The sequence below is a fragment of the Barbus barbus genome (assembly GCF_936440315.1).
Source record: "Barbus barbus genome assembly, chromosome: 13".
Lineage (NCBI taxonomy): Eukaryota > Metazoa > Chordata > Actinopteri > Cypriniformes > Cyprinidae > Barbus > Barbus barbus.
In genome coordinates this window covers 16,691,189-16,717,690 of record NC_136741.1, presented here as the reverse complement: position 1 = coordinate 16,717,690, position 26,502 = coordinate 16,691,189, and the positions used below count along the sequence as shown (strand labels likewise).

Here is a 26,502-nt window from a genome sequence, read left to right as displayed (position 1 = left end):
CAACAAACAGTTTCACCCACTGATTTGACCTTATTTGGAGAAAAATACTGACCACTCACATTAGTCCACATGCGTGAACCTTCTTATCCGACACTAACATAACCAAAGCCCTACTGACGTGCACAAACTTCCCTAGACTTCATCAGGTTGTTGTTAAACGTGAGTCTGCATGGTTCGCGTGGTGTCTCTCATCCAGCGGATGTGAGCGCATGTTGCTCATCGCTCGTGAGGAGCCTCTCTACTCTTTATCCTCTCTCTCTCTCATGGCGAGAAAGACCTTGGCTTGGTAAAGGATATTGGTTGCTGTAATTTGTGTTTTGTCATTATTTAAATAGCTTTCGCCGTGCACTAATGATGTATTTTGTGGTAGGTTAGTGCTGTGAAATGTGGTGTTTCAATCATGGCACGGGGTCTGATACCGTGGATCTGGCTGAAGCGACCCGTTTATATCCAGGTAAGAGCATCGCATGCAACTTGTTCATAAATCGTAGCGAGTTTTTGGCTTTAGCCATCTGTGTACTTGGAACCATTTATGTGTGAGATTTGAGAGGGACGCTGTTATCCCGTTTGGACTCTGAAGTTTTTGAAGGCATCATCTCTTCCTAAAGCTTTACTCCATCTAACTTGCTTTAATACAACGACTGAATTTATCGAGCGGCTCATTTCAGCCATTTTTCCCCCATGCGCCTCATTTTAATATTTGACTAAAAATACCGAAATGCCATTTTCGCTACTGGCCCCGTTGCTTTTCTCCGGTGGATTTCATGGATGTGATGCATGAACTGATGTTGCTGCGTTTTATCCATCTTCGGGCCAGTCGTTGCTGTAGCAACCGCGCTGCTGTATAACATTTTTATAGTCCTGCTGAAAACATTTCTCTCACCTGTCAAGAATGTAATGCAAAATATAAAGCACGAATTCCCAAACTAATCGAGGCGCTGTGTTCATGTGCGTCAAAGATTGACGACCTCATTTTACACTTCTATTAATACTGAGCAACGCCAAACTCAAGACAATAATAAACCTTGAACTGCTAAAGACTTTTCAGGGATATTAGCCTACTTGTTGTGGGAGTATTCAAAGGCTTCTGCAACGTTTGATGTTGTATTCCACTGAAATATTAATAGAATAATTTAAAAGGAATACATAATAGCAGCAGTCAAGGTGCAAACTGAAGTTATTGACTGATGTTACGTAGCCCAATGTGCTGCTAGGATGTGATAGCTATTAAGTGCTTTTACTATTTCCACCCTTGACATGTGTAAAGTTTGAGAAATATAGACTAATTGCACATAAATTGAACTGACTAAACTACAACATTCACAACATCATAAAAACCAACCTGTTTATGCTTATATGAATATTTTTCTCATTTATTGGCAGCAAAGTATTAAGGCTTTTAAACCATGTATGTAGGCTTGAAATAACACCGATTAGCAGGACCTACACAAATAATCAGAATTAGTTATTGCATTTATCGCACATTTTTTACACACACACACACACACACACACACACACACATATATATACACACACACACACACACACTCACACACACACTTATGGATTTATGTAAAAAATATTTATTTATTTTTGTTTTCCTTTTGGTTTTCTCACTCTTCAGTGTTCAGTTCATCCAGCTGTTCTACACTGTGAATTTTTTTTTTTTCATATTAATATAGTACATTGTGCCCCATTTTTACAAATTAGTTCTTTTTCAAGAACAAATCACATAGTGTGTGTTGTCTATGTGAAATAAACACTTTTTTTTTATCTGAAGAAGCCTACAAGGTGAAACCTGTGGTGAACTGTAATTTTTTTCACATCCCTCAAAATGAAGGAAATGGCATCGGCGTTGTGGTGTGAGGGATGAGCGAGTCAGACTAGGATGGCGGCCCTCCTTTAAGCATTTTGTTTATTTTCTGAAGACCGTAATCCTGCTTGCTTTCAGCAGCTTACTGAGACTTCCTCAGCTCTGACTGTCCTCACACTCAGAGTCTGGCTTACTCTTTGCTGTTTGCTTGCTCAACTGAAAGATTGATGGAGAGAGTGAACATGAATGTGAGATATAAGCTTTTTTGTGAGCAAAATGCATCTTAGAGGGAGATAATCACCGCTTTGCACTGGTCCTTGCACACTATTTCAGTTTGAAGCAATGATGGCTGCTCCCTGTGAATAAGACTTCACTTTCATTTCTTTCATTCATTTTAAATATAGTTCAAATTACAGCATCTCTCTTACATCCTGATGCTCTCTGCGCAGATTTCATTTTCATAGAAAATGTAGGAGCCATATTATATTATAAATCTGTTTACTGTATATGCCCAAAGCATCTGCTGTGATACTTTGGCCTCTGGAGCTTTACTGTCCTCTCTAAATGGATGAACTCTGAATAGAATGCTTTATTTTATCTACATAAGGCATTCTATTTAGAAGTCATGCGCTCAGAGAATTTTTTATAAAATAACAGCTTTATGCTTTCAAACATTATTTGGAAGGAATTAGAATGCCTCATAAAATTCACGAGGTTACTGAGACTAAATTCTTCAGGACACAATAGTACTTGTTCAGGAGGTGAGTTTTTCTGTTCTATATTTCTCTCAGTCAGACGCATGATTCACATATTTCACATATAGCTTCTCTACAAAGCTGCAGTGAGATCCAGATAAATATAATATATGTGAACACAGGTTTATGCTTTGCTTTTGCTTTTTAGAAGTGTTCTCAAGTTACAGAAACATTTAGCAGAATGATGATTAAATCTAGACATCTGCACTTTTACAAAAACAGATAAATTTGTCCAAATTTATGAATTTACTCAGAGATACATTAAAAACTATAAAATGACTCAAATGCATCTCATCTATAATGAACATATATATTTAATTATTTTAATTTTTAAATACATTTTTAAACCGTGGGGGGAACATAATATTAAATATTTCAGTGATAGACTGTATTGATATCATATTGAAGAAAAAAATGATTAAAAATATACATTTCTGAAAAAAATTAAGTCATACATGCACTTAAAGGGTTAGTTCACCCAAAAATGAAAATTCTGTCATTAATTATCCGGGAACACAAATTAAGATATTTTTGATGGAATCTGAGAGCTCTCAGACCCTCCACAGACAGCAAGGGTCCTTACATGATCAAGGCTCAGAAACGTAGCAAGGAGATCGTTAAAATAATCCATGTGACATCAGGGGTTCAACCGTAATTTTACAAAGCTGCGAAAATACTTTTTTCTGTATGCAAAGAAAACAAAAATAACGACTTTATTCAACAGTTCATCTCCTCTACGTCAGCGTACTGCTTATGCTCTTATGTGTCAGACGTTCCGTGCGGATACGTCTTCTATAGGTACATCTAAAAAAAATTGAATATCGTGTAAAAGTACATTTTTTATTGTAACTTATTTCAAAAAGTGAAACTTTCATATATTTTAGATTCATTACATCTAAAGTAAAACATTTCAAAAGTTTTTTTGTTTTAATTTGGATGATTAGAGCTTATAGCTCATGAAAGTCAAAAATCAGTATCTCAAAATATTAGAATATTTACATTTGAGTTTCAATTAATGACCATCCCTACAGTAGAAATTCCGGGTATCTCTTGTTCTTTGAAACCACAATAATGGGGAAGACTACTGACTTGGAAATGATCCAGAAGACGAACATTGACTCCCTCCACAAAGAGGGTAAGTCACAGAGGGTCATTACTGAAAGGTGTGGCTGTTTACAGAGTGCTGTATCAAAGCATATTAAATGCAAAGTTGACTGGAAGGAAGAATTTGGGTAGGAAAAGGTGCACAAGCAACAGGGATGACCGCAAGCTTGAGAATACTGTCAAGCAAAGCTGATTCAAACACTTGTGAGAGCTTCACAAGGAGTGGACTGAAGCTGGAGTCAGTGCATCAAGAGTCACCACGCTCAGACATCTTCAGGAAAATGGCTACCAAGCCACTTCTGAACCAGAAACAACGTCAGAAGCGTCTTACCTGGGCTGTGGAGAAAAAGAACTGGACTGTTGCTCCGTGGTCCAAAGTCCTCTTTTCAGATGAAAGTAAATTTTGCATTTCATTTGGAAATCAAGGTCCCAGAGTCTGGAGGAAGAGTGGAGAGGCACAGAATCCATGTTGCTTGAAGTCCAGTGTGAAGTTTCCACAGTCAGTGATGATTTGGGCTGCCATGTCATCTGCTGGTGTTGGTCCACTGTGTTTTCTGAAGTCCACAGTCAACGCAGCCATCTACCAGGATATTTTAGAGCACTTCATGCTTCCTTCTGCTGACAAGCTTTATGGAGATGCTGATTTCATTTTCCAGCAGGACTTGGCACCTGCCCACACTGCCAAAGGTACCAAAAGCTGGTTCAATGACCATGGTGCTGCTGTGCTTGATTGGCCAGCAAACTCGCCTTCCATTTAATAAAAAAAGGTTTTCATTTATATAGCTCTAACAACTTACCTGACTGATGTTTTAGTGCACTTCCTGCAAATATGGAAAAAATAAAGGGTCTCAATTAAATATGTGCAGTTTCACATGATTAGTGCAAATTGTCATATGACCAGAGCAGTTTATTTCCTGTTTGCACCTTGAGATGATGATGACTGCATCAAAGCTCCAAAATTAAAGGCTAGTAAAGTATGTTAACATAAAGATATGACAAAGATTTTTAGTACACATTATCTTTAGGGTGTGTAGTATTAATGTATGCATTTGCATATATTCGGTTTTATTGAGTGTGGTCATAGAGTGAGTAAACATGTTAATGGTCACAATAGTGAACGGTGGGATAACAGTGGGATAACGGTGAACTTAGGTTTACAATATAATCCAAAGTTAAAAATTCTAATGTTAGAAAACATTTATAGTAATGATGTTGTAATACTCGTAGCATTGATATAAAACAAATTGATGTTATATTTGACAAAAAAGTAACAATTTTGAAATGCGGTGATGGTTGATTTTTTTGTTTTTTATCTCAGAGTTCCTATCAATGTTGCATAAGGTTTTTTTTATGTATAATAGTAACAGTCTATCACTGATATTTAATATTATGTTCCCCCCACGGTTTAAAAATGTATTTAAAAATTAAAATAATTAAATATATATGTTCATTATAGATGAGATGCATTTGAGTCATTTTATAGTTTTTAATGTATCTCTGAGTAAATTCATAAATTTGGACTTTTATATTATACCTTTTAATCAATGGTTATACCACGTCATTTAATTTAAACTTTTTTTTTTTTTAACCACATGAAACCAACTTAATTATAAACATTTAATTAATAACACATTGTTAATAGATTTTTCCTTTTCTTGGAAACCCATTTTTCATAGACTCAGATGTCTTCTGTGATAGGCTACTCTTGTGCAGGTTTTCTTGAGTTTTAAAATCCTTCTTTTTGCAAAGGTTGGGGACTAAAACACTGTAACCACCCAGCCATGAGGGAACGAGGACATTAAGAAAGGACTCCATAGGGAACATTCAGACAACAAGTACAGACGAACTTTCAGTTATCAAGGACAAGAGGGAAAGTAATATGAGCAGCCCATTCAAAATGACACAGTTACCCCACTGCAGTGTATTGTAGAGTTATTGGTCTCTGGTCCCATAGGACGGTATATTTCTTCACTCAGTTCTCACCCTGGATTAGTTTCATTAGACTTTTCATACGCAAGTGTATGACAAAGAACCAGCTGTTTTGGTGTTAGTAATTAGAGTCCAAATATACTGCATTGCAGTTCCATGCATTGCCAGCAGTAATTTGGTTTTACCAGAGAAATGCTTGAAGATATGTCCATGTTTCTTATTTGGCTGACTCACTATGACTCAAAATCCATACAGTGCTCTTTTAGCCAACAGCATTCTATTATTTTCGATAAAACCGTATGATATCATGGTGTGGTATGAGCAAAGGAATGCTATCTAGAAATCATTTGATGAAATAAGATCTTATATGCTTTTCAAAAAGAGTGCCTCTGGCTTTAAAGGATTTTAGTGCATCAGAAAAGAACCTTAAAATTTCATGGCCTCCAGAGTGCCGACTTAGATTTGTGCCTACTTAGTTTCTGTGTACACTGTTTTTATTCCTCTGTTGTCCTACCTAGTTGTTTCTTGTGCAGCTAACCTACTGTCCAATGTTTTTTAGAGTTTATCCTAGTATACACCTGTTTTGTCGTAAACAAGAAACCTGGTCCTCATTTTGGCCATATTTCAGCACCGTTTAGGGTTCTGTCACAGTCAGACGACCATTCTCCTCCATTTTGTTCTTTTGGGAATAAAAAACCAGGTCTCCTATTTACTATGAGTGTCAGGTTGGCCCTCTTTTCTTCCAGTGCAGCCTAGGGGAACTGTGTCACATGCTAAATGAGGTTATATTTAAAAATATCAAATATATATTATGAGGACAGCAGGAAGACAGTTTGAGTGCGTAATATATTATGGTGAATTATTTTAGGGTCTCAAATAAAAAATTCTTGAATATTTAGAATCAGAATCAGAATGAGCTTTATTGGCCAAGTATGTTTACACATACAAGGAATTTGTTGTAGTGACAGAAGCTCCACAGTGCAACAGAAAGACAGCAACAGGACAGGACACAGATAATAAAAGAATAATATACAAATATCCAAATAGGCAATGTACAAAGCAGCAAAAACACAATATATAATATAGACAACTATGTACACTATGTACAGGTCAAGTATGTGCAAATTAGAAATGAGAAAAATAGTAGTCCGGAGGTGGGGATGGAGAGCTGTGTCAGTTTATTCTGAAGGGTGTCCGGGATGATGGTGTTAAAAGTGGAGCTGAAGTCCACAAACAGGATCCTCACATAAGTCCCTGGTCTGTCCAGATGCTTCAGGATGAAGTACAGTCCCATGTTGACTGCATCATCCACAGACCTGTTTGCTCTGTAAGGGACCAGTGATGTCTTTCAAATGATTTCATTGCTACAGATGTTAGAGTCACAGGTCTGTAGTCATTAAGTCCAGTAATTTTGGTTTCTTTGGGACGGGGATGATGGTGGAGCATTTGAAGCATGAGGGGACTTCGCACAGCTCCAGTGATCTGTTGAAGATCTGTTACCCCTTTTCCACAAAGGCAGTTCCAGTGCTGGTCCGGAGCCAGAGCCTAGTTTCAAACCAGTTCTTTTGTTTTTCGACACCCAAAGCACTAGCTCCGAACCAGGAAAAGCGGTTCGTAAGTAGCACCAAAACATTGCTGGGCTAGAAGGAAGAACCACTTGCGTCAGGGGCTGGGGGCGGGGTTACCGTGACCAACAAGACGAACAGAAACTTGGACCGCCATATTTGAAATAGCAGCTAAACGCTAACACGTTTGATTCGCCGTGTTTGGATGCCGATGTAGGTTCGCAAAGCCATGAACATCAATAGCAACGCAACGTCCGCCATTGTTGATAGTTTGTTTAGGCTTGTCCGGGATAGATCGGCGCTGCGCGGACCGGTCGGTGCGAGGCATATCGGGGTGCTGCGGGAGCGACTGGAAAGCAGACGGCTCTTTATGCTTTTGGATCGCTCTCGCTGTGCTTTAGTGTGTTGTGTGCTGATCGATCGCTCGGTCTGCGTGGCACTGATGCACCTCGAACAAGCCTGTTGTGCCGCGCTAGTGAACCGAAACATGAAACGTATTCAGTGACGTAAGACCTGGCAAATCTGTATTGGCTCTCTAGCCTGTGGAAAAGCAACCGGTTCTTAAAGGGTTCGCCAGTCGAACCAACTAAGAACCGGCTATAGCACTAGCTCTGAACTAGCACCTGGAACTGCTTTGGTGGAAAAGGGGGTATGTGTGAAGATGGGGGCCAGCTGGTCAGCACAGGATTTCAGACAGGCTGGTGTGTGTGGGGTGATTTTTCAAAACGACAATAAAACTTGTTCAAGTCGTCTGCCAGTTGTTGATTCTCCAGAGTGCTGGGGGATGGTGTCTTGTAACTGGTGATAACCTTCATACATTTCCACACTGAAGCAGGATCACTGGAAGATATTTTTTCCTTAGCTTGTCAGAATAATTCCTCTTTACCACTCTGATCTCCTTTTCCAGTGTGTATTTGGCCTGTTTGTACAAGACTTTATCCCCCTTTCTGTAAGCATCTTCTTTGACCTGACGGAGCTGTCTGAGTTTTGCAGTGAACCATGGTTTGTCATTGTTGTAGATTAGATGAGTCCTGTTAGGAATGCACATATCCTCACATAAAAGTCTTAGGGAAAGTCGTGGCCTAATGGTTAGAGAGTCGGACTTGTAATCCAAAGGTTGCAGGTTCGAGTCTCGGGCCGGCAGGGATTGTAGGTGGGGGGAGTGAATGTCCAGCGCTCTCTCCACCCTCAATACCACGACTGAGGTGCCCTTGAGCAAGGCACCGAACCCCCAACTGCTCCCCGGGCGCCGCAGCATAAATGGCTGCCTGCTGCTCCGGGTGTGTGTTCACTGTGTGTGTGTGTTCACTGCTGTGTGTGTGCACGTTGGATGGGTTAAATGCAGAGCACGAATTCCGAGTATGGGTCACCATACTTGGCCATATGTCACTTCACTTCACTTATAAACTGATATAAGATGTTACAGTCTCTATGAGCTCGTCCAGATCGATGGCAGCGGCTTCAAAAATAGACCAATCAGTGAGAGAGAAACAGGCTTGTAGATCCCGCACTGTTTCATTAGTCCATCTTTTAACAGTTCTTAATACAGGCTTTGCAGATTTAAGTTTCTGCCTGTAGGTCGGAATAAGATGAGTCAAACAGTGATCAGAGAGTCCAGAGCTGCTCGTGGAACTGAGTGATATGCGTCCTTTATCGCTGTGTAACAGTGATCCAATATATTACTCTCTCTGGTGGGACATGTAACATGCAGTTTGTATTTTGGCTGTTCGCGGGAGAGGTTTGCTTTATTAAAGTCTGGGTGTTGTTGCTCAATCTCTCTGATCAGATCAGCGAGTTTCTGTAAAGCTGTGCTCACGTGCGCTTGCGGTGGAATGTAGACACTCACGAGAATGAACGAGCAGAATACTTATCCAATTGCATTTTTTCTTGTATTTAAAATCATATTTTTTATTATTATTTACGTATATTTTAACATACAGGTACATCTAAAAAAATATATATATATCGTCAGAAAGGTCAATATTTTTTGTCACTCATTTCAGAAAGTGAAACCCATATATTATATAGATTCATTACGCATAGAGTGAAATTTTGATGATCATGGCTTACAGATTCAGTGTCTCAGAAAATTTGAATATTACATAAGATCAATAAAAAAAGGATATTTTAAACAGAAATGTCAGGCTTCTGAAAAGTATGTTAATTTCTATGCACTCAATACTTGGTAGAGCCTCCTTTTGCATGAATTACTGAATCAATGTGGTGTGGCATGGAGGCAATCAGCCTATAGCACTGCTCAGGTGTAATGGAAGCCCAGGTTGCTTTGATAGCGGCCTTCAGGTCATCTGCATTGTTGGGTCTGGTGTCTCTCATCTTCCTCTTGACAATACCCCATAGATTCTCTATGGGGTTCAGGTCAGGCGAGTTTGTTGGCCAATCAAGCACAGCAGCACCATGGTCATTGGAACCGGCTTTTGGTACCTTTGGCAGTGTGGTCCTGCTGGAAAATGAGATCAGCATCTCCATAAAGCTTGTCAGCAGAAGGAAGCATGAAGTGCTCTAAATTTCCTGGTAAATGGCTGCGTTGACTGTGGACTTCAGAAAACACAGTGGACCAACACCAGCAGATGACATGGCAGCCCAAATCATCACTGACTGTGGAAACTTCACACTGGACTTCAAGCAACATGGATTCTGTGCCTCTCCACTCTTCCTCCAGACTCTGGGACCTTGATTTCCAAATGAAATGCAAAATTTACTTTCATCTGAAAAGAGGACTTTGGACCACTGAGCAACAGTCCAGTTCTTTTTCTCCACAGCCCAGGTAAGACGCTTCTGACGTTGTCTCTGGTTCAGAAGTGGCTTGGTAGCCATTTTCCTGAAGACGTCTGAGCGTGGTGACTCTTGATGCACTGAATCCAGCTTCAGTCCACTCCTTGTGAAGCTCTCCCAAGTGTTTGAATCAGCTTTGCTTGACAGTATTCTCAAGCTTGCGGTCCTCCCTGTTGCTTGTGCACCTTTTCCTACCCAAATTCTTCCTTCCAGTCAACTTTGCATTTAATATGCTTTGATACAGCACTCTGTAAACAGCCACACCTTTCCGTAATGACCCTCTGTGACTTACCCTCTTTGTGGAGGGCGTCAATGTTCGTCTTCTGGATCATTGCCAAGTCAGCAGTCTTCCCCATTATTGTGGTTTCAAAGAACCAGAGATACCCGGAATTTATACTGTAGAGATGGTCATTAATTGAAACTCAAATGTAAATATTCTAATATTTTGAGATACTGATTTTTGAATTTCATGAGCTGTAAGCTCTAATCATCAAAATAAAAAAAATAAAAAAACTTTTGAAATGTTTTACTTTACGTGTAATGAATCTAAAATATATGAAAGTTTCACTTTTTGAAATAAGTTACAAGAAAAAAATTTACTTTTTCATGATATTCACATTTTTTGAGATGAGTATATGTATGAAGAGTTAATTTGAAAAAACAGTTAACTCCGTTTTTTAACAATTTTCAAAAATCATGTTTTTTCATTGTGCATTCCAATTAATCTCAATCAAACTGCAGTTGGGTTATTTTGATTTGGTTAAAAATTACAAAAAAAAAACATATATGATAGATATATATATATGTGTGTGTGTGTGTGTGTGTGTGTGTGTGTGTATATATATATATATATATATATATATTTTTTTTATGTGTGTAATACAACAAAATACATAAATTAAAGCAGTCAAAAGCTCTTTTTGTAGTATTTTTTGATGATTAATGTCTTGTTGTCTTGTTTTCTTATGTTTGATAATTATAAGGATCTAAAGTGTATTTAATCTGATCCCGAGCACTATGTGGAAAAAAAAAACAATAGAAACATTTGTGACGTAAGTCTTTCCATCTCGTAAAAGTGCAGCTGCTTTGAAATGACAGCTTGTGATACAGTGAACAAGATGTTGCTATGTCTAGATTATTTGTTGCTGTTGGAGTCACACATCACTGTGCAGTGGAACAAGGAGCAACTGATCGTCATTGCACATTAATCATGTGTTTTTTTTTTCATGTGAATCTGTGTTGGACTTCTTTAGTCGCCCTTCCTGAGTCCCAGCGGTTAGGTTGATGTAAACATTTTGGACTGTTGCAGTGTTGAGTCAGTGTGTAGATGGATGTGTCCCATGGGGCAACAGGAGTGAGGGAAACGGGATGGGGTTCCTGATTGCTGGTTGTTCTCACAGAGATGAGTCAAATTAGACCTGCAGTGCCTGTGTGACGTCTGCTTCCATCAGAACGCCGCCGCTTGGGAGCAGAGAAACAGAGGGAGGAAGAGAGAGAGAGGGAGAGCGGGAACTAACACTATCCCCCATCACACTTAGAATGCACCAGAGAAGCCTTTTCTTGTTCTTCATGCCATATATTTCCTTTAGAGAGAGAATATTCTTGTAAATGTTTTCTCTACAGTTCAGGTCATTAAAAACCCTTTTTGTTTTTGAGGTCATGCGTGACAGCAGCCATCTTTCTCTCACTCTCGGTGTGTCTTTGTCACTTTTCCCTGCTCTTTTTGGTGCTTTCTCCATCTATCCGTCATTCATTGGTCTGAAGGGGAGGGGGGCATTAGGGAGAAGGCAGCAAGAAATCGCTTTATGATCATGAATTATGGATGAGTATAGAGCAAGCTATGAAAACAAGTGTCAGTGCAAAAATTCTCCCCCACTTGATCCGCTTCTTCCGTCCTATCATCTCTCACAAGCCACTGAGGGGCTTGAGGATTAAAAGCAACAGACATGTTCCTATTATATATGGAACATTTTTGCAGAGTACCTGAAATCGTAGGCTTTTAGAGAGCAAAGAGTAATGCTTGAAGCTGTGAGCACTAGGAGGTTGATTACATAGTAAGCTTCTGAGGACCTATCAACTGTTGGTCCCTCTGTGGTTCATCTCAGACGGAATAGAGACACTGCTGTCAAACCAAACAAGCTGTCAAAGCCTTAGAGGAGACAGCGTAATCTTTTACGTTCACATTTACATTTCAGCCTTTGGCAGATTTAATCTCCAGTCATACTCCAGAAACCAAATGATTCAAGAAAAGGAGAGCGGATCCATTTACGTCAGTTTTGTGATACGTTTTGGTAAATGGTAAATTGTTTAAAGGGGCCCTTCAGATATCATACATTTTCCTTGATCTGTCCTTGAAATGGATGGGTTTCAGAACTCAAAACGTCTCGTCCCACTCCAAATCTATTGAAACTAAACTGCAAAAATGGAATGTAACTTTAATAACTTTCTGACGTCAGCTAGAGGAATATATTAACATATGACTGACCTCATATGAAACCTGGCCTGCCCAGTCACAATGAAGCAAGGTAAATAGTATTATTCATTTTTGTTTTTGTTTTTTTGGTAACACTTTCCTTTAGGGACCAATTCTTACTGTTATCTAGTTGCTTATTAGCATGCATATTAGCATATTGGCTGTTTTTAAGTACTTATAAAGCACATATTAATGCTTTATTCAGCATGACCATATTTTAGATCCCTTAATCTTACCCCATATCTTAACAACTACCTTACTAACTATTATTAAGCAGCAAATTAAGAGTTTCTTGAGGCAAAACTCATAGTTATTAGTATAGTTAATAGTGAAAATTGGTCCCCAAACTAAACTTTTTTCAATATTGTTGACTTGTTTACTATGGGAAATATCAAAAGAAATTGTTTTACTCAATAAGGATGCATTAAATTGCCCAAAAGCATATTAGAATGATTTCTGAAGGATTGTGTTACACTGAAGAGTCAAGCGATGGCTGCTGAAAATTCATTAATTTGAATAAACCGATAGATTAAAATTTCGTTTTTAAAACATTTTTTTTTTTTAAACCTGTCCCTTTGCATATCCTCCTGAATATTCCCAAATGCCTAAGGTTTATTTTTTAACAAGGTTCATTTCATTTTAACCTTAACAGTTTGTGTAGCACATTTCAGTGCTTTTATCCTGTCACAATGTGATGCATGTCTTGCAAGGGACTGTTTTTGAATGATAGGGCAACAATATTGGACAGCAAACTCCTACAATTTCATACTCAGGGTCAGAGCGAGTGTGTAAAGTGAAAATGGAAAAACGAAATTATCAAACAAAAACCATGACTAACATTATAAGACCTTGATTCACTTATTCTCAGGCTGGTCAGCACCAGGTTGAATGTAGCTTTGAGAATATGTGGTTCTTTGAAGATGTAGACTCCCTCACTTAACACTCACTCCCTTTGCCTGTATGTCTGTCGAACAGTTCTGATTAAAATGTTAGATGAAAGCCTTTGAGGGTCATTGGGATACCACTGTTTCTGCCCACCTTTTCCACAGCCACTGGTCTTCACTCACTCAGCCACTAATGAAAAGCAGACACAAAGCCTCAATCAATAAACTCTCATTACCTACTTCTGTTCGGCTCTCCCTTTGGTGATGGCCGATGTTGTCCTTAGGATGAGCATGCCACATTAGCTGAGTTGAAATTAATGTCTCTCTGCATTGACTGAAAAGGTCAGGTGTGGGGTTGCTTTGTTCGTGAAGTGCTGCACTTGTAATGGAGCAGGGATGCATTTGTTACACGAGGATCGATCTGGAATACAATGCATTTCTGCAATGAGCATTACAGCATGTCTCAATGAGCCAAACGATTGGAGTACTTACTGGTCTAAACAGACTTGTGTGCATACACGCTTGAGTACATATCGAGGTGAAGACAGACTTAACCTCATGGGAGGGCAGCAAAGAAAATGAGCCACATGCAGATGGCAAGCTTTTAGTTGTACATTTAAAGTTGAAGTGTGTAATTTCTTTTTTTGTTTTGTTTCAAAATACAATCCACTATCCCAGTTTAATATACAGAAACAGTTAAAAGTAAGCCAGTAACTGGTTGATTTCCCCAAAAAGTAGAATCACTGTGGCTTTGTGGAGCTATCAAAACATTGCTCTGTTTATTTAAGCATCACAACCTGCCTGACAAATCAAACTGGTTTAACCAATAGTGGGAATTTGGGGCATTTGTTTGTTGACCAATGTCAGGCAGGGAGCATTCAGAAACCTGTTTTTAAAACCATTGCATAAAACCATTATTTTTGCAATACCATGCCAGAAGTAAGTAATTAAAAAAATAAAAAAATAAATGAATATAATTAAAAACTGCGTCGTCAGAGTTGGTATGTGGCTTTATTAGACTCTTGCACTTCACATTTTATGAAAATCAATGTGAAGTTACAAGTTTTCTCTGACAGTTTGAGGATATAGTAGTGTTACAAAGTTTAGTGACAAGCTCTTTTGAATGCTTTTCATATAATGAAGACCCATAGCAGTGATTTAAAATAATAATAATGAAATATAATATAGAGTTCAGATAATTTTCCACAGCACACCTGACAGAGCACACCTGAAACGCCGCCCCTGGGAAGAATATTGAAGATGTTCGGCATAAATCACTAGAGAAAAGTGTAACGAGTGCAGACCCTCATGACTGTGTGCCAAGATTAGTCAGTCTTTTATCTGATAATATGATCTATTAATGACATGACAAAATTAGCTCAGTTTGTAAAATGTCATATGATGCAAATCTACAAAAATGTTTTCATAATATTCATAATATTATATATTCATAATATAGATTCATAATATTATAAAAATGCTTTTTATTGTGAAAATGATATGTAAAACTTTTCTGAAAAGTTTTTGATGTGTATTATGTATTCAAGACGGTTACACTATATTAAGTCATTAAATTGCAACAAAACATGAATACAAAAAGTACATTTCTAGGAAAGATTTTTCCTTTTTTTTTAATGTGGACACTCTGATTTGCCATTAACCCATTTCTATGTCCCGCTAACACATCATCAATAGGGACCTAATTAAGACTCTTAGTTCACCTCAAAGTGCTGACAGACAGAACCATGTCCTTAATAATTATAATGATAGAGCTCTCCAAAGTACTAAATAACAGTTATAATTAAGTGCATTTGCCCTAATGTGACTCTCATCCATCACACATATATAGTAAAATCTGTAAAAACTCCAAAAGCTATTTACGCCTCTATGCCTTATCTACTCCCCCATAAAAGGCTGAGCCACAGGCTCATGTTGTGCGGAGCCTTATGTGGACTTTTCTCTCCGTCTTGTGATTGAAATGCCACGCAGTTTTCAGTTCGCCTGAGAGCTAAGAGTGATGTGGGGGCCGCTGCTGAATTTTTCACACTGTCTCTGCCACATCGCCTGTGAGTTCACAGCAGCAGAGCATCCAAATACTGTTTGACACATACAGACACGTGTCCACTGACCAGCATGATCTCAGTGTACTAAACGACGAGAGATTTCTGACACTGCCATCCTCTGTTAATTCAAAGTGCTGCCATGGAAACACTTCCTGTCACAAGGGGGAGACCATCCCGAGTGGCAAACTATAAAGCTATTGATGTCAAACTCCCTCTGTTTGATATATGAGCTACTGCTTGATACACAAGAAGCAGAGCGTTACTTGTGTTGTCTTGCTGAAAAAAAAAAAACTGTTTAAATTGATTTCGAGTAAATTTTACCAAGTTTTTCAGGGCATTGTGGGTAATGCTTGCTTTTCATAGCAAACTAGGTTATGTATTCCTGGAAGATAAGACTTGATCGGATTAATTGTTTTAATTATGTTTGTAGACTGATTAATTTGATCATCTCTGCTCTCGTTATCTTTGGAAAGTCTTTGTCAGGCTTTCTTAGCTCTTTTCTCATTATACAAGATGTGAGTATATTCGCAGTTTACAGTTAGGCTATATGTGAAAACATAATGAGCATGTGAGAAAATCAGAAATATGCATAGCACTAACTGGAGACATTAAACTAATTAGAGTTGTGTGAATCGTGCTGGAAAGAAATTTAGGTCATTCTGAGGAAATAGTGCCTTTTGAGGCTGAATTTTATTTTATGGAAATTGATATTGGGAGACTACCATGAAGAGGTGTGGCTTATTGTTTTTTAATAGCAGATTCTTAAAGAGTTATTACTTCACCCAAAAATAAAAATATTGTCATCATTAACATTAAATACTCTTCATGAATACTATTCTTTTACATGAATTTCTTTCTTCTGCTTTTAACTATTTAACTATTATATTTGAGTGACCTATCCCTTTAAATAACTGATGCTCCAGCCTGGAGAAGTATCGATAATTATAAATTATTTTATCACTAATCAAATCAAAGTGCTATTCATTCATATACCCATTCAGTAATAATGAGATTATACAGGTAAATTGGAGCTATTGTATTATATTTTAATTGGAAATATTTATATAAATTTTTCTTATTTGTTTTACACACACACACACACACACACACACACATTATAAAGTAATACTTTTATGTAGCAAGGATGGATTCAATTAATCAAAAGTGACAGTTTAAAGACATTTATACTATACAAAGAGTTATAGAACCCTGAAAAAAATAATCACGGTTTCCACTGTTTCTTGAGCACCAAATCAGCATATCTGAATGATTTCTGAAAGATCACGTGACAATGAACACTAGAGTAATGGCTGCTGGAAATTCAGCTTTGCCATCACAGTAAGAAATTAGATTTTATATTAAAGTAGAAAATAACTATTTCAAATTAGAATAATATTTTGCAATATCACTGTTTTTGTCATTGATTAATTGATTAATTCAAACGTTTTCAATAAATATAGTAAAAACAAAACAAAAACAATACAAACAAATTTTAACATATACCAAAAAGGACTCTTTTTGAGCAAATAAAGCAGCTTTGAGCATAAAAGATTTCTTTCAAAATCATTAAAACATTGTACCGTTTTGAATGGTATTTTATAGATAGAGACAGAGATAGAGATACATAGAGAGATATACAGCAGGTAAAATAAGTATTGAACACGTCACCGTTTTTCTCAGTTGATATATTTCTAAAGGTGCTGCTGACATGAAATTTTCACCAGATGTTGGTAACAACCCAAGTAATCCATAAAAAAAGAAAACAAAGCAAATAAGTACAGAAATTAAATTATATGTAATAAAATGGAATGACACAGGGAAAAAGTACTGAACACACTTACTGAAATTTATTTAACACTTCGTACAAAAGCCTTTTTTGGTATGATGACAACTTGGTATGAATGACAGCTTCAAGATGCCTCCTGTATGGAAAAACTGGTTGCATGCATTGCTCAGGTGTGATTTTGGCCCGTTCTTTTACACAAACACAAACAGTCTTCAAAAATTGAAGGTTTCGTGGGCCTCTTCTATGACTTCTGCCATTAATCTACGTGAAAATGGAAGTTTTTTCAAGCATTCGTTTCTCATTTATTTGGTTCCACAGTATTTGCTGATTTTTATTTATTTAAACTGTATTTTATTTTTTTATTTTTTTCATTACTTTGCATCAAGGTGTATGCCGTCCGTGCCTCCAAACATTCTTATTAGTTTTGCTAATAAACGTTCTACGTTTCATAATTATTTGTTCCTCATTCTTTACTGATTTTTAGTTTTGTATACCTACTTTGTGTAAGTTATTCGTTATTTTATATTAGGCATAGCATGGTGTATTTGTATTCATTTTGTTAATAAAAGTTCTATGTTCTACATTGTATTTTGTTGTTGCTTGAATTGAATTGAATGCCGAATTGCTGCTAATTTAAAAGTGAAAGTAAAATGCGCACAATGCTTTTATAAACTATTTAAGCAAAGGAAAGTGAGGGAAAGAGGGAAAACTCAAACAAACTAAAAACAAACAACTGCTTGATACGGAACTGCAGCAAATTTAAAAGTGAAAGTAAAATGTGCAGGGTGCTTTTTCAAAGTAGGCTATTTAAAAGTGAAGGAAAGTGAGGGAAAGAGGGAAAACTCAAACGAACTAAAATCAAACAACTGCTTGATGCCGAATTGCAGCTAATTTGAAAGTGAAAGTAAAACGCGCACGGTGCTTACAGGCTATTTAAAACCAAAGAAAGCGAGGAAAAGAGGGCAACTCAAACGACCCCTCACCACGTGATACTGGTATTACCGGTGTTGTCACACGTCGATTAACCGGTGGGAAAATTTCCTCACCATCACAACCCTAATTGCTTTCTAATTACTGATTGGCTTTCGATGCCTTTTTGCACCCCCCTTTTTTAATGTGTTCAATACTTGTTCAATTACTTGTCATTCCATTTTATTACACATAACTTAATTTCTGAACTTATTTGTTTTGTTTTCTTTGTATGTATGTATGTATGTATGTATGTGTTTGTGTTACCGACATCTGGTGAAAATTTCATGTCAACAGCAATTTACTGTGAAAAACGTGTTCAATATTTATTTTGCCCGCTGTGTGTATAGTGTGTGTATATACTGTTTTCAGTACATTCAGTAGTAAATTTGTTCAGCCCATTAATAATTCAAAGAGGAAGTCATCATTCAATAAAAAGGAGGAAATCATAATTCCACCATTCAACAGGGATGAACAGATAGTGACACCCTAAACAGATTATTTTTAAAATTTGTGACTATGTTCAGTATTTTGCTCAATATTTGTATAAATCTTTTAAATATCAGTCACAGGGACATTCAAAGAAGGTAAATAGCACCAGATATGGTTAAGGTACCAGAACTGTAAAGTTGTTAAATCATTTTAAACTTTTAAGCCAACAGACATCAGCCAAATAAGAAGAAGAGGATGGCAGTGGGAGGAATTCAATGACGAGAGACTGTGAAAGCGGGAAACTGATTTAGGTTTGATGAATGAACCTCTTCTCCCAAACCTTGACTTTGGGCTCAGGGAGACTGGCTGCCTACAAAACAGAGCATTCTGTCAGCCCATTGCCATGGCGACAGCTCCTCTGGGCCTTACGAGGTATGAAAGGCTATACAGGACGCTGGCCTGCCACAACTCTCTAACGCCTGTCATCCTGGCTTAGTGAGGCAGTGAGTTTAAGACGGTGGTGAGGGGGGAGAGACCATGGAGGGCATGAGATTTAAAGAGTAGAGTAAGATGGATTCTCAGATGGAAATGGCAGAATTGCATCTCACTGAGTGCCCGTAACGAAGAGAGAGTGATGGCCTGTCATTAGGGGAGCCACTGAAGTAAGAGACAGTGTAAGAGAGAGAGAGATATGAGATTAAATTAGAGGCAAACTAACAGATGAGACCAATGATAGGGTGACTAAAAACCTCATTTCAAAATGTGTAGAAAAAAAACACACACATCATCTTGGTTCTGCTGACTGTAGCCACACCAGGCTCTCTGGAACTGACCAAATTTTAAATTGGAAGCTGGAGGGGCAGTTCAGAGATTGAGGTTTGGTCCAACCAGTCGGGATTTGAAATCAATCTACTTTACATTATTGGCATTTCGGTTATTGGTTTAGATCAGCTCGGGGTAGGATATTGGTGTTTGTACGTCTCCGGGCTCTGAAAATAACTGGATTTGCTTTATCAAAATAGAGTACAGATTAAATCTTACTTGTACCATGAAATAGGAGGCTGATTAAAAGAGGCTTACTGTCAGTTAGAAATGGATGTTGGATGTTCTCTGAGATAAAATGAGAAACTGGAGAGCTCATATACTGTGCCATAAGCAAAATACACTGAAGAAGAAAAGAAAGGTCCATCACTGTCGAACTCATGTCTCATCATCATTAAGAGAGAGAAGAGGCTCCATCAGGTCTGTTATTTGTTGGCTAAGCTCTTGCAGTGTGCAAAATTGGCAACTATTATTGATATGGTATGAGATCATTAACTCTAGAACAATTAAAGATTGCAGGGCAAATGGGAGCATAACAACAATATATTACCATCATCAACTGTGTGCCTGTATTATATACAATCACTACAATCTCTCTCTCGCTCTCTGAAAAATGTATAAATAAATAAATGTATTATGTATATATTATTTAATAGGTTTTTTTTACATGTGGGTAAAGTTTAAAATAGCAAATGAATTTAGAATGAATACTTATTTCACACTATATTATAATTAAACGATTATTATATAAACATCTTAACAGAATTTATGACAAAAAATAAATATATTTAGAACAGAAAATAATCTTTATATGAAGCTGAAAACTGACACAAACAGGGTACTATTTTTTATGTCAGTCAGCACAGTTATCAGCTAATGCAATTCTTGGCCATTTTGAAATGATGATTTATTGGTCCACTACAATTTTGCAATTCAGTGTTTACACTGGATTAAATCATAAAGTACCTCACCAGTGCGGTGATATATACAGGTTTTAGTTTATTAATTAAATTAATCTAGATTTGCTTGACATTATTCTCAGCTTGCGGTCATCCCTGTTGCTTGTGCACCTTTTCCTACCCAAATTCTTCCTTCCAGTCAACTTTGCATTTAATATGCTTTGATACAGCACTCTGTAAACAGCCACACCTTTCCGTAATGACCCTCTGTGACTTACCCTCTTTGTGGAGGGCGTCAATGTTCGTCTTCTGGATCATTGCCAAGTCAGCAGGCTTCCCCATTATTGTGGTTTCAAAGAACAAGAGATACCCGGAATTTATACTGTAGAGATGGTCATTAATTGAAACTCAAATGTAAATATTCTAATATTTTGAGATACTGATTTTTGACTTTCATGAGCTGTAAGCTTTAATCATTAAAATTAAAAGAAAAAAACTTTTGAATTGTTTTACTTTACATGTAATGAATCTAAAATATATGAAATGTTCACTTTTTGAAATAAGTTACAAGAAAAAATGAACTTTTTCACCATATTCAAATTTTTTTTAGATGTACCTGTAAATACACAGTCGTTAAGGCCATGATTTTACTGCGCAGGTTAGGCCTATCATACACACAACGGTTAAACACTAGCTACATTAATACAGAGATGCATGGCTGCAATCGTTGATTAATAATTTAGCATTTCTTATCAATTTTGCAAGCAGTATAGCTGTTTGCACTGAGCCAAGCAAAGTTCAGCAAACTGTTCCTCTTAGGTTTAGTTTGCACTGAGAAACAATATGTGTTTTCCAGTACCAACCAAACAAGAGTCAGACCTCATGGCCTTCATTACTTGGCTTCACTTTGGGCATTGCACTTTCATACTTATCTGATTTCAAATCCATGGTACTCCAATCATATTATTATGGTACTATTTTTCAGTTCTATTAGTGGAGGCGTTGTTTTTTTCATTTATCATGTTACCACGTACTGCCGTCTTCTTCCTTAGTTGTTTGTTTTTGCTACTGTTGACCTGGGTGAATGTGTTTGCATGACGATCAACTTAAACTCTGTATACAGGTGGTAAAGTGCTCAGCAAACAACTGCTACAGACACCAGATCTACAGTGTTTCTCATGGAGCTACTGCAGGCTATCACGCTGAGGCCCATTCCTCCGCCTCATGCCGGAGGAGAAGTTCTGTCAGCTCAGATTTTGCAGACAAGGAAATGTCAGACCACGGAGGGCCGCGATGGTGCTGAACTTAGCTTGCTGTGTGCTACCCCGCTCACTCAAACGTTTGCCTGTAGTTTCAGGCGAGCTTTGACTCCAGCACCTCATTTAAAATCTCTTTCTATGTCCCAACAGTTTATCTCGCTCAAAATGTGCAATTATTTTGAAGATGAAGCTGTAACATGCATTAGACGGCTTTGCTTTTCATGTCCCAAGGAAGTTCTGCTCAAAGGAAAAAAGAAAATTGACCGTAAAAGACTCGAGCATTCAAGCAAAATGGTCAGGATTTAGAAAAAAAAAAAAAAAGTAGTTTTGCATCATAGGTTTGTGATAAATTCTGACCTCGGTTGTTTTTAGAAATCAGAAGAAAATTATATTTCATAAAGTGCCCTCAGTGGTTGAAATGAGGGGGCTATTTATAGTGGATCACACATCCTCTGTGGCTGTCAAGATGATAGTTTCCTGCTGTTCTGAGCTTTAAAAGGTCACACATAAATAAAAGATGAAAGGATTTTCCTGGGTTTAATACCTCATAGGTTAAATGATATTGTTAAATAAATAAATGATATTGTTCAGTTATGCAAGTAATCAGTGCATACATTTTAGCATTGCGCTAAAGTGTATAAAACTAGAAAGCTATGATTAATAAAAACTGCACTGAACATGTGGAACTTAAACCTAGATTTTTTTTTATGTCTTTTCACTGTTCCTTTCATCTGGTTTTTAGCAGTCCTGCCCCTTATCGCCACCGTTGCAGAAGAACCTTGAACAAACTGTATCGGCTTATAATCGCACACATCAGCATCTTCAAAACTGCCTAGTACTAAAATCCAACATTCACTGCACAGTCTGTAACAGTCAAAGTGCTCAGCATCTATTATAAATGTTTAATAATGAAAAATGATTACTATATGAATATCAACAAAACCCCCTTTTATGTTTTTCAGTTAACATTTGGAGATATTTTGTTAAAGCAAAGGATTTTCTGCATGATTACATTGTCTCTTTGTTTGTGCACAGGCCCGGTTCTCCTACCTACACATGAAGTACCTGTTTTTTTCCTGGTTGGCTGTTTTTGTGGGAAGCTGGGTGGTGTACGTGGAATACTCTTCATACACAGAGCTGTGCCGTGGACATGAGTGCAAGAACTCTATTGTGAGTTTTAAGTTCTTTGATTGATTCAAAGTATTTTTTGAACAAATGGCACAAAAATGTGATGCTGATTTGATGCTGTGGATATATATTTGATTTGTAAAGCGGAACAAAATTATTTGGTGCACCTCTACAGCTGTTGGATGCTTTTTGCAAACATGATTTACTAAAGGGGGCCATCTAGAGGAGAGTGATTACATAAGAGACACTGACTAAAAAATGGATCAGGCGATCTTTGGGGAGTACTGTGTCATGGAATAAAATTAATAATGCAGAGATGACTTTGACGTATGTGTTTCTTCATGTCTTTCCAGTGCGATAAATTCCAGAAGGGGGTGATCGATGGTTCAGCCTGCAACAGCTTGTGTGAAAAGGACACTCTTTATTTGGGAAAGTGTCTCTCTGCCAAACCCAGCAATCAGGTCAGACACAACAGATCTTAATATAACACTGTAATGCTTGTTTGATCTTTTAAAAAATGTTGTCTACTGAACCATGCTTTTGCTTATCTGGGTCTGCACATACGTTTATTTGCATGCACAGTATCATGAGAGTATGGATGAATAAAAATCCATCCGCTCTCTCTTTCTTGCTACTTTCTTTGTTTAGGTGTATTCCGGCAGTTGGGGGGATATGGAAGGAATCATAAAGTGCCAGCTGGAGGAGGACCCTCATTACGATTTGGGTGCAGAACTGGAGCCCCGAAAAGAATCCGCCTCCTTTAACAGGCCAACCAAAGGGACATCAATGGAGAAGTTCAAAGAGATGGTCTTCAGCCATCTAAAGGTCTCAAATCCCATGCTGTACTGAAATACAATATTGCTTTAACGTTATATGCTATTAAAAACCAGTAAAGTGTGCTCAGCCCAGCACCTGGCAGTTTTGTTCTAACTTTGTTTGTAATTTTAATAATCTATTAGGCTGCAGGAATGTTTAAACATATTCTGTGGCGTAATGCAAATCTTTGGGGATGTGATGATCCTGCAAATGTATTCTGTACAATATAATTATTAAATCTGCTGCTTTTCCTATGTTGAAATATTTTCTGTTTGCGGTGGGCTACAGGGTTTTAGCATGGGAGATTTACATTTTTGTCTAGTAAATATTTTTTGGTTACGCTTTACAATAAGGTTCATTAGTTAACATTAGTTAACTACATTAGTTAACATGAACTAAGAATGAACATAGCTCTACAGCATTTATTAATCTTTGTTAATGTTAATTTCAGAATTTACTAATGCATTATTAAAACCACAAGTTGTGTTTGTTAACATTAGTTAATGTTCTGTGAACAAACAATGAACAACTATTTTTATGATCTAACATTAACAAAGATTAATAAATAGTGTAATAAATGTATTGTTCATGTTAATTAATACATTAACAAATGTTAACAAATGAGACCTTATTGTAAAGTGTTACCATATTTGATTGTGACATTAATATTATAAATAATAATATAAAATAAATATAACATTAGTAGTATTAAATAAATAAAATGTTTGAAATTTGAATATTTTAAAAATGTTAAAACCTCTGCTCACTACTTTGAGCTGACTGAGCTGACGACCTAAGGTCTGAAGCTGTTAAAAATCATTTGTTTACACTTTTAACCCTTTTTAAATTGTAAATTTATGTAAAACATGCATTATTTATTCTCCATGAACTAGGCATGAAGAGATATTTTCATAGCCTGGAAGACCTTTTATATACAGAGACATCTCTTCAACTATTATTAACTCATTACAATGGCACTTTCCCCCCTTGCAGGCAAAAGTAGGAGACCAAGCCAACTTAGCAGATTTGCTGACCCTTGTGCTTGGAGTTGCAGACAGCAACAAGGATGGCCAGATCTCCCTGTCAGAAGCACATTCAGCTTGGGCTTTACTGCAGCTGAATGAATTCCTGCTGTTCATCGTGCTGCAGGAGCGAGAGCACACTCCCAGACTGCTGGGCTTCTGTGGGGACTTGTATGTAATGGAGAAGGTGCCTTATGTACCACTCTATGGCGTTAGCCTTCCGTGGATGGTAGAGCTGTGGATTCCAGCCAGCCTGCGACGGAGCATCGACCAGTGGGCCGCCCCATCCTGGCCTCGCAAGGCTAAGATATCCATTGGTCTGTTCGAGCTTGTTGAGGACCTCTTCCACGGCACATTCGGAAGTTTCCTCATGTGCGACGTAAGTGCCGCGGGGTTTGGTTATACAGAGCGCCACGATATAAAGGTGGTAGATGCAAGGCGTATTGTTCCCGAAGCTGCTTTTCAGGAAGTGATGCGTGAAAAGCGGTGCGAAGAGGACAGTGACTGCATGTATGGACATGACTGCCTCACTTCCTGTGATCTCACGAAGCACCGCTGCACTACGGAGGTCACACAGCCCAATCTGGCGAAAGTATGTAGCACACTGAAGGACTATCTTCTGTATGGTGCACCATCAGACATTAAAGATGAACTGGAGAAACAGTTGTACGCCTGCATTGCTCTCAAAGGCGCCAGCGAACAGATGGAAATGGAACATTCCTTGATTCTCAACAACCTCAAAACTCTGCTTTGGAAGAAGATATCTCACACGAAGGACTCATAATGATATATAGAACTAAGAGTAATGAACAAGAGACTGGTATCGAACCATCAATGATTTGCCTAATATAATTACGTATTTTTATTTTTGGCCTGCATTTGCAGAGTACTGTCAATATAGCCTTCGTGGCACCTTGTTTTGTTACATTACCCATTCTTGACTCAATCCCAAATTATAAAAGCTTAGGCTGCAGAGAGATAGTGCCTCGGCTAATGCATGTCCTCCACTGCCAAGAGAAAATGCCAAATTTGAATTCTTCCTGCGGATTCTTGTTCAGGAAAGCGAGACAATCAAGCTGTCTTGTCCAGAGGTTTTCAAACTGAGACAGAGGACCCCAATTTGGCAGAATAATTTTTTTTTTTACTAAATGTATATTTAGGGCAGTCTAAAGACACCTTAAATTGAGAAATAAGTTTAACAATTAAAAAAAATAAATAAAGTAATTGGATTTTAATTCATTTTTTATGATTTCTAAAGATTGGTCAGAAATGATAAAAATTATTTTATTTTACTCACAGTCCAGGTTTTAAATCTGACTTATTTTAAAGGTGTATACATATATTACTATTCTGTAAAAAAAAAAAATCTGAACCTAATACAAAGTAAATCCTGTAAATATAGTCTTTTAATTATTTGCTTTGGCTTTAGTACAGTGATAACATTATTTATACATGAAAATATACATAAATGTAATTTTGACAGGGATAATTTAGGAATGACTTGGCATCAGAAATTTTGAAAACCCCTGCTTTAGTCTGCAGATGAAATACAATCCAGATTTCAGAACACTTCAATCTTTTCTGTAGAACTACAAAGGATCTGGAAATGTTGCATGAATTATAATTTTCAGATTGAACAGTGTTACTCAATACAATAGGTTAGAACAATTACGCTGTCAATTTTTCAGTCAAACGGTCACAAACAAAAGTAATTTTAATTATTCATGTTCTAATTTGTGCATAAGTTTATATGCTACTTTTGATAGGCCATTTTCAGTTAATGTCATGCAAGTGCTTTAAGCTTTAGTTTTTACATTTAATCTTGTTTTGAATGCATTGGTATATACACTTATACCCTTAAGTTAGGACTCAGGGCCCTTAACATTTAAAAGTATGTTTTGAACTTTAAGTCTGACCGTTTTTGGTTTATTCACTCATTCAGAGAAGAGTGTTGATTGAAAAGAATATGCCATCGTTTAATTCTGTAA

At 37.4% G+C, this 26,502-nt stretch overlaps 1 protein-coding gene across 1 annotated transcript; it reads left to right on the top strand.

The window, feature by feature from the left end:
- Positions 1–376: 376 nt before the first annotated feature.
- dipk1ab (divergent protein kinase domain 1Ab) lies at positions 377–25,298 on the top strand (the record flags this gene model as incomplete). The annotated part of the gene is made up of 5 exons (XM_079431853.1): positions 377–454; positions 22,584–22,718; positions 23,030–23,137; positions 23,325–23,501; positions 24,486–25,298. The coding sequence occupies exons 1-5, from the start codon at positions 401–403 to the stop codon at positions 25,296–25,298; spliced, it is 1,287 nt and encodes a 428-aa protein (XP_079287979.1). The 5' UTR covers positions 377–400.
- Between the last annotated feature and the right edge of the window lie 1,204 nt (positions 25,299–26,502).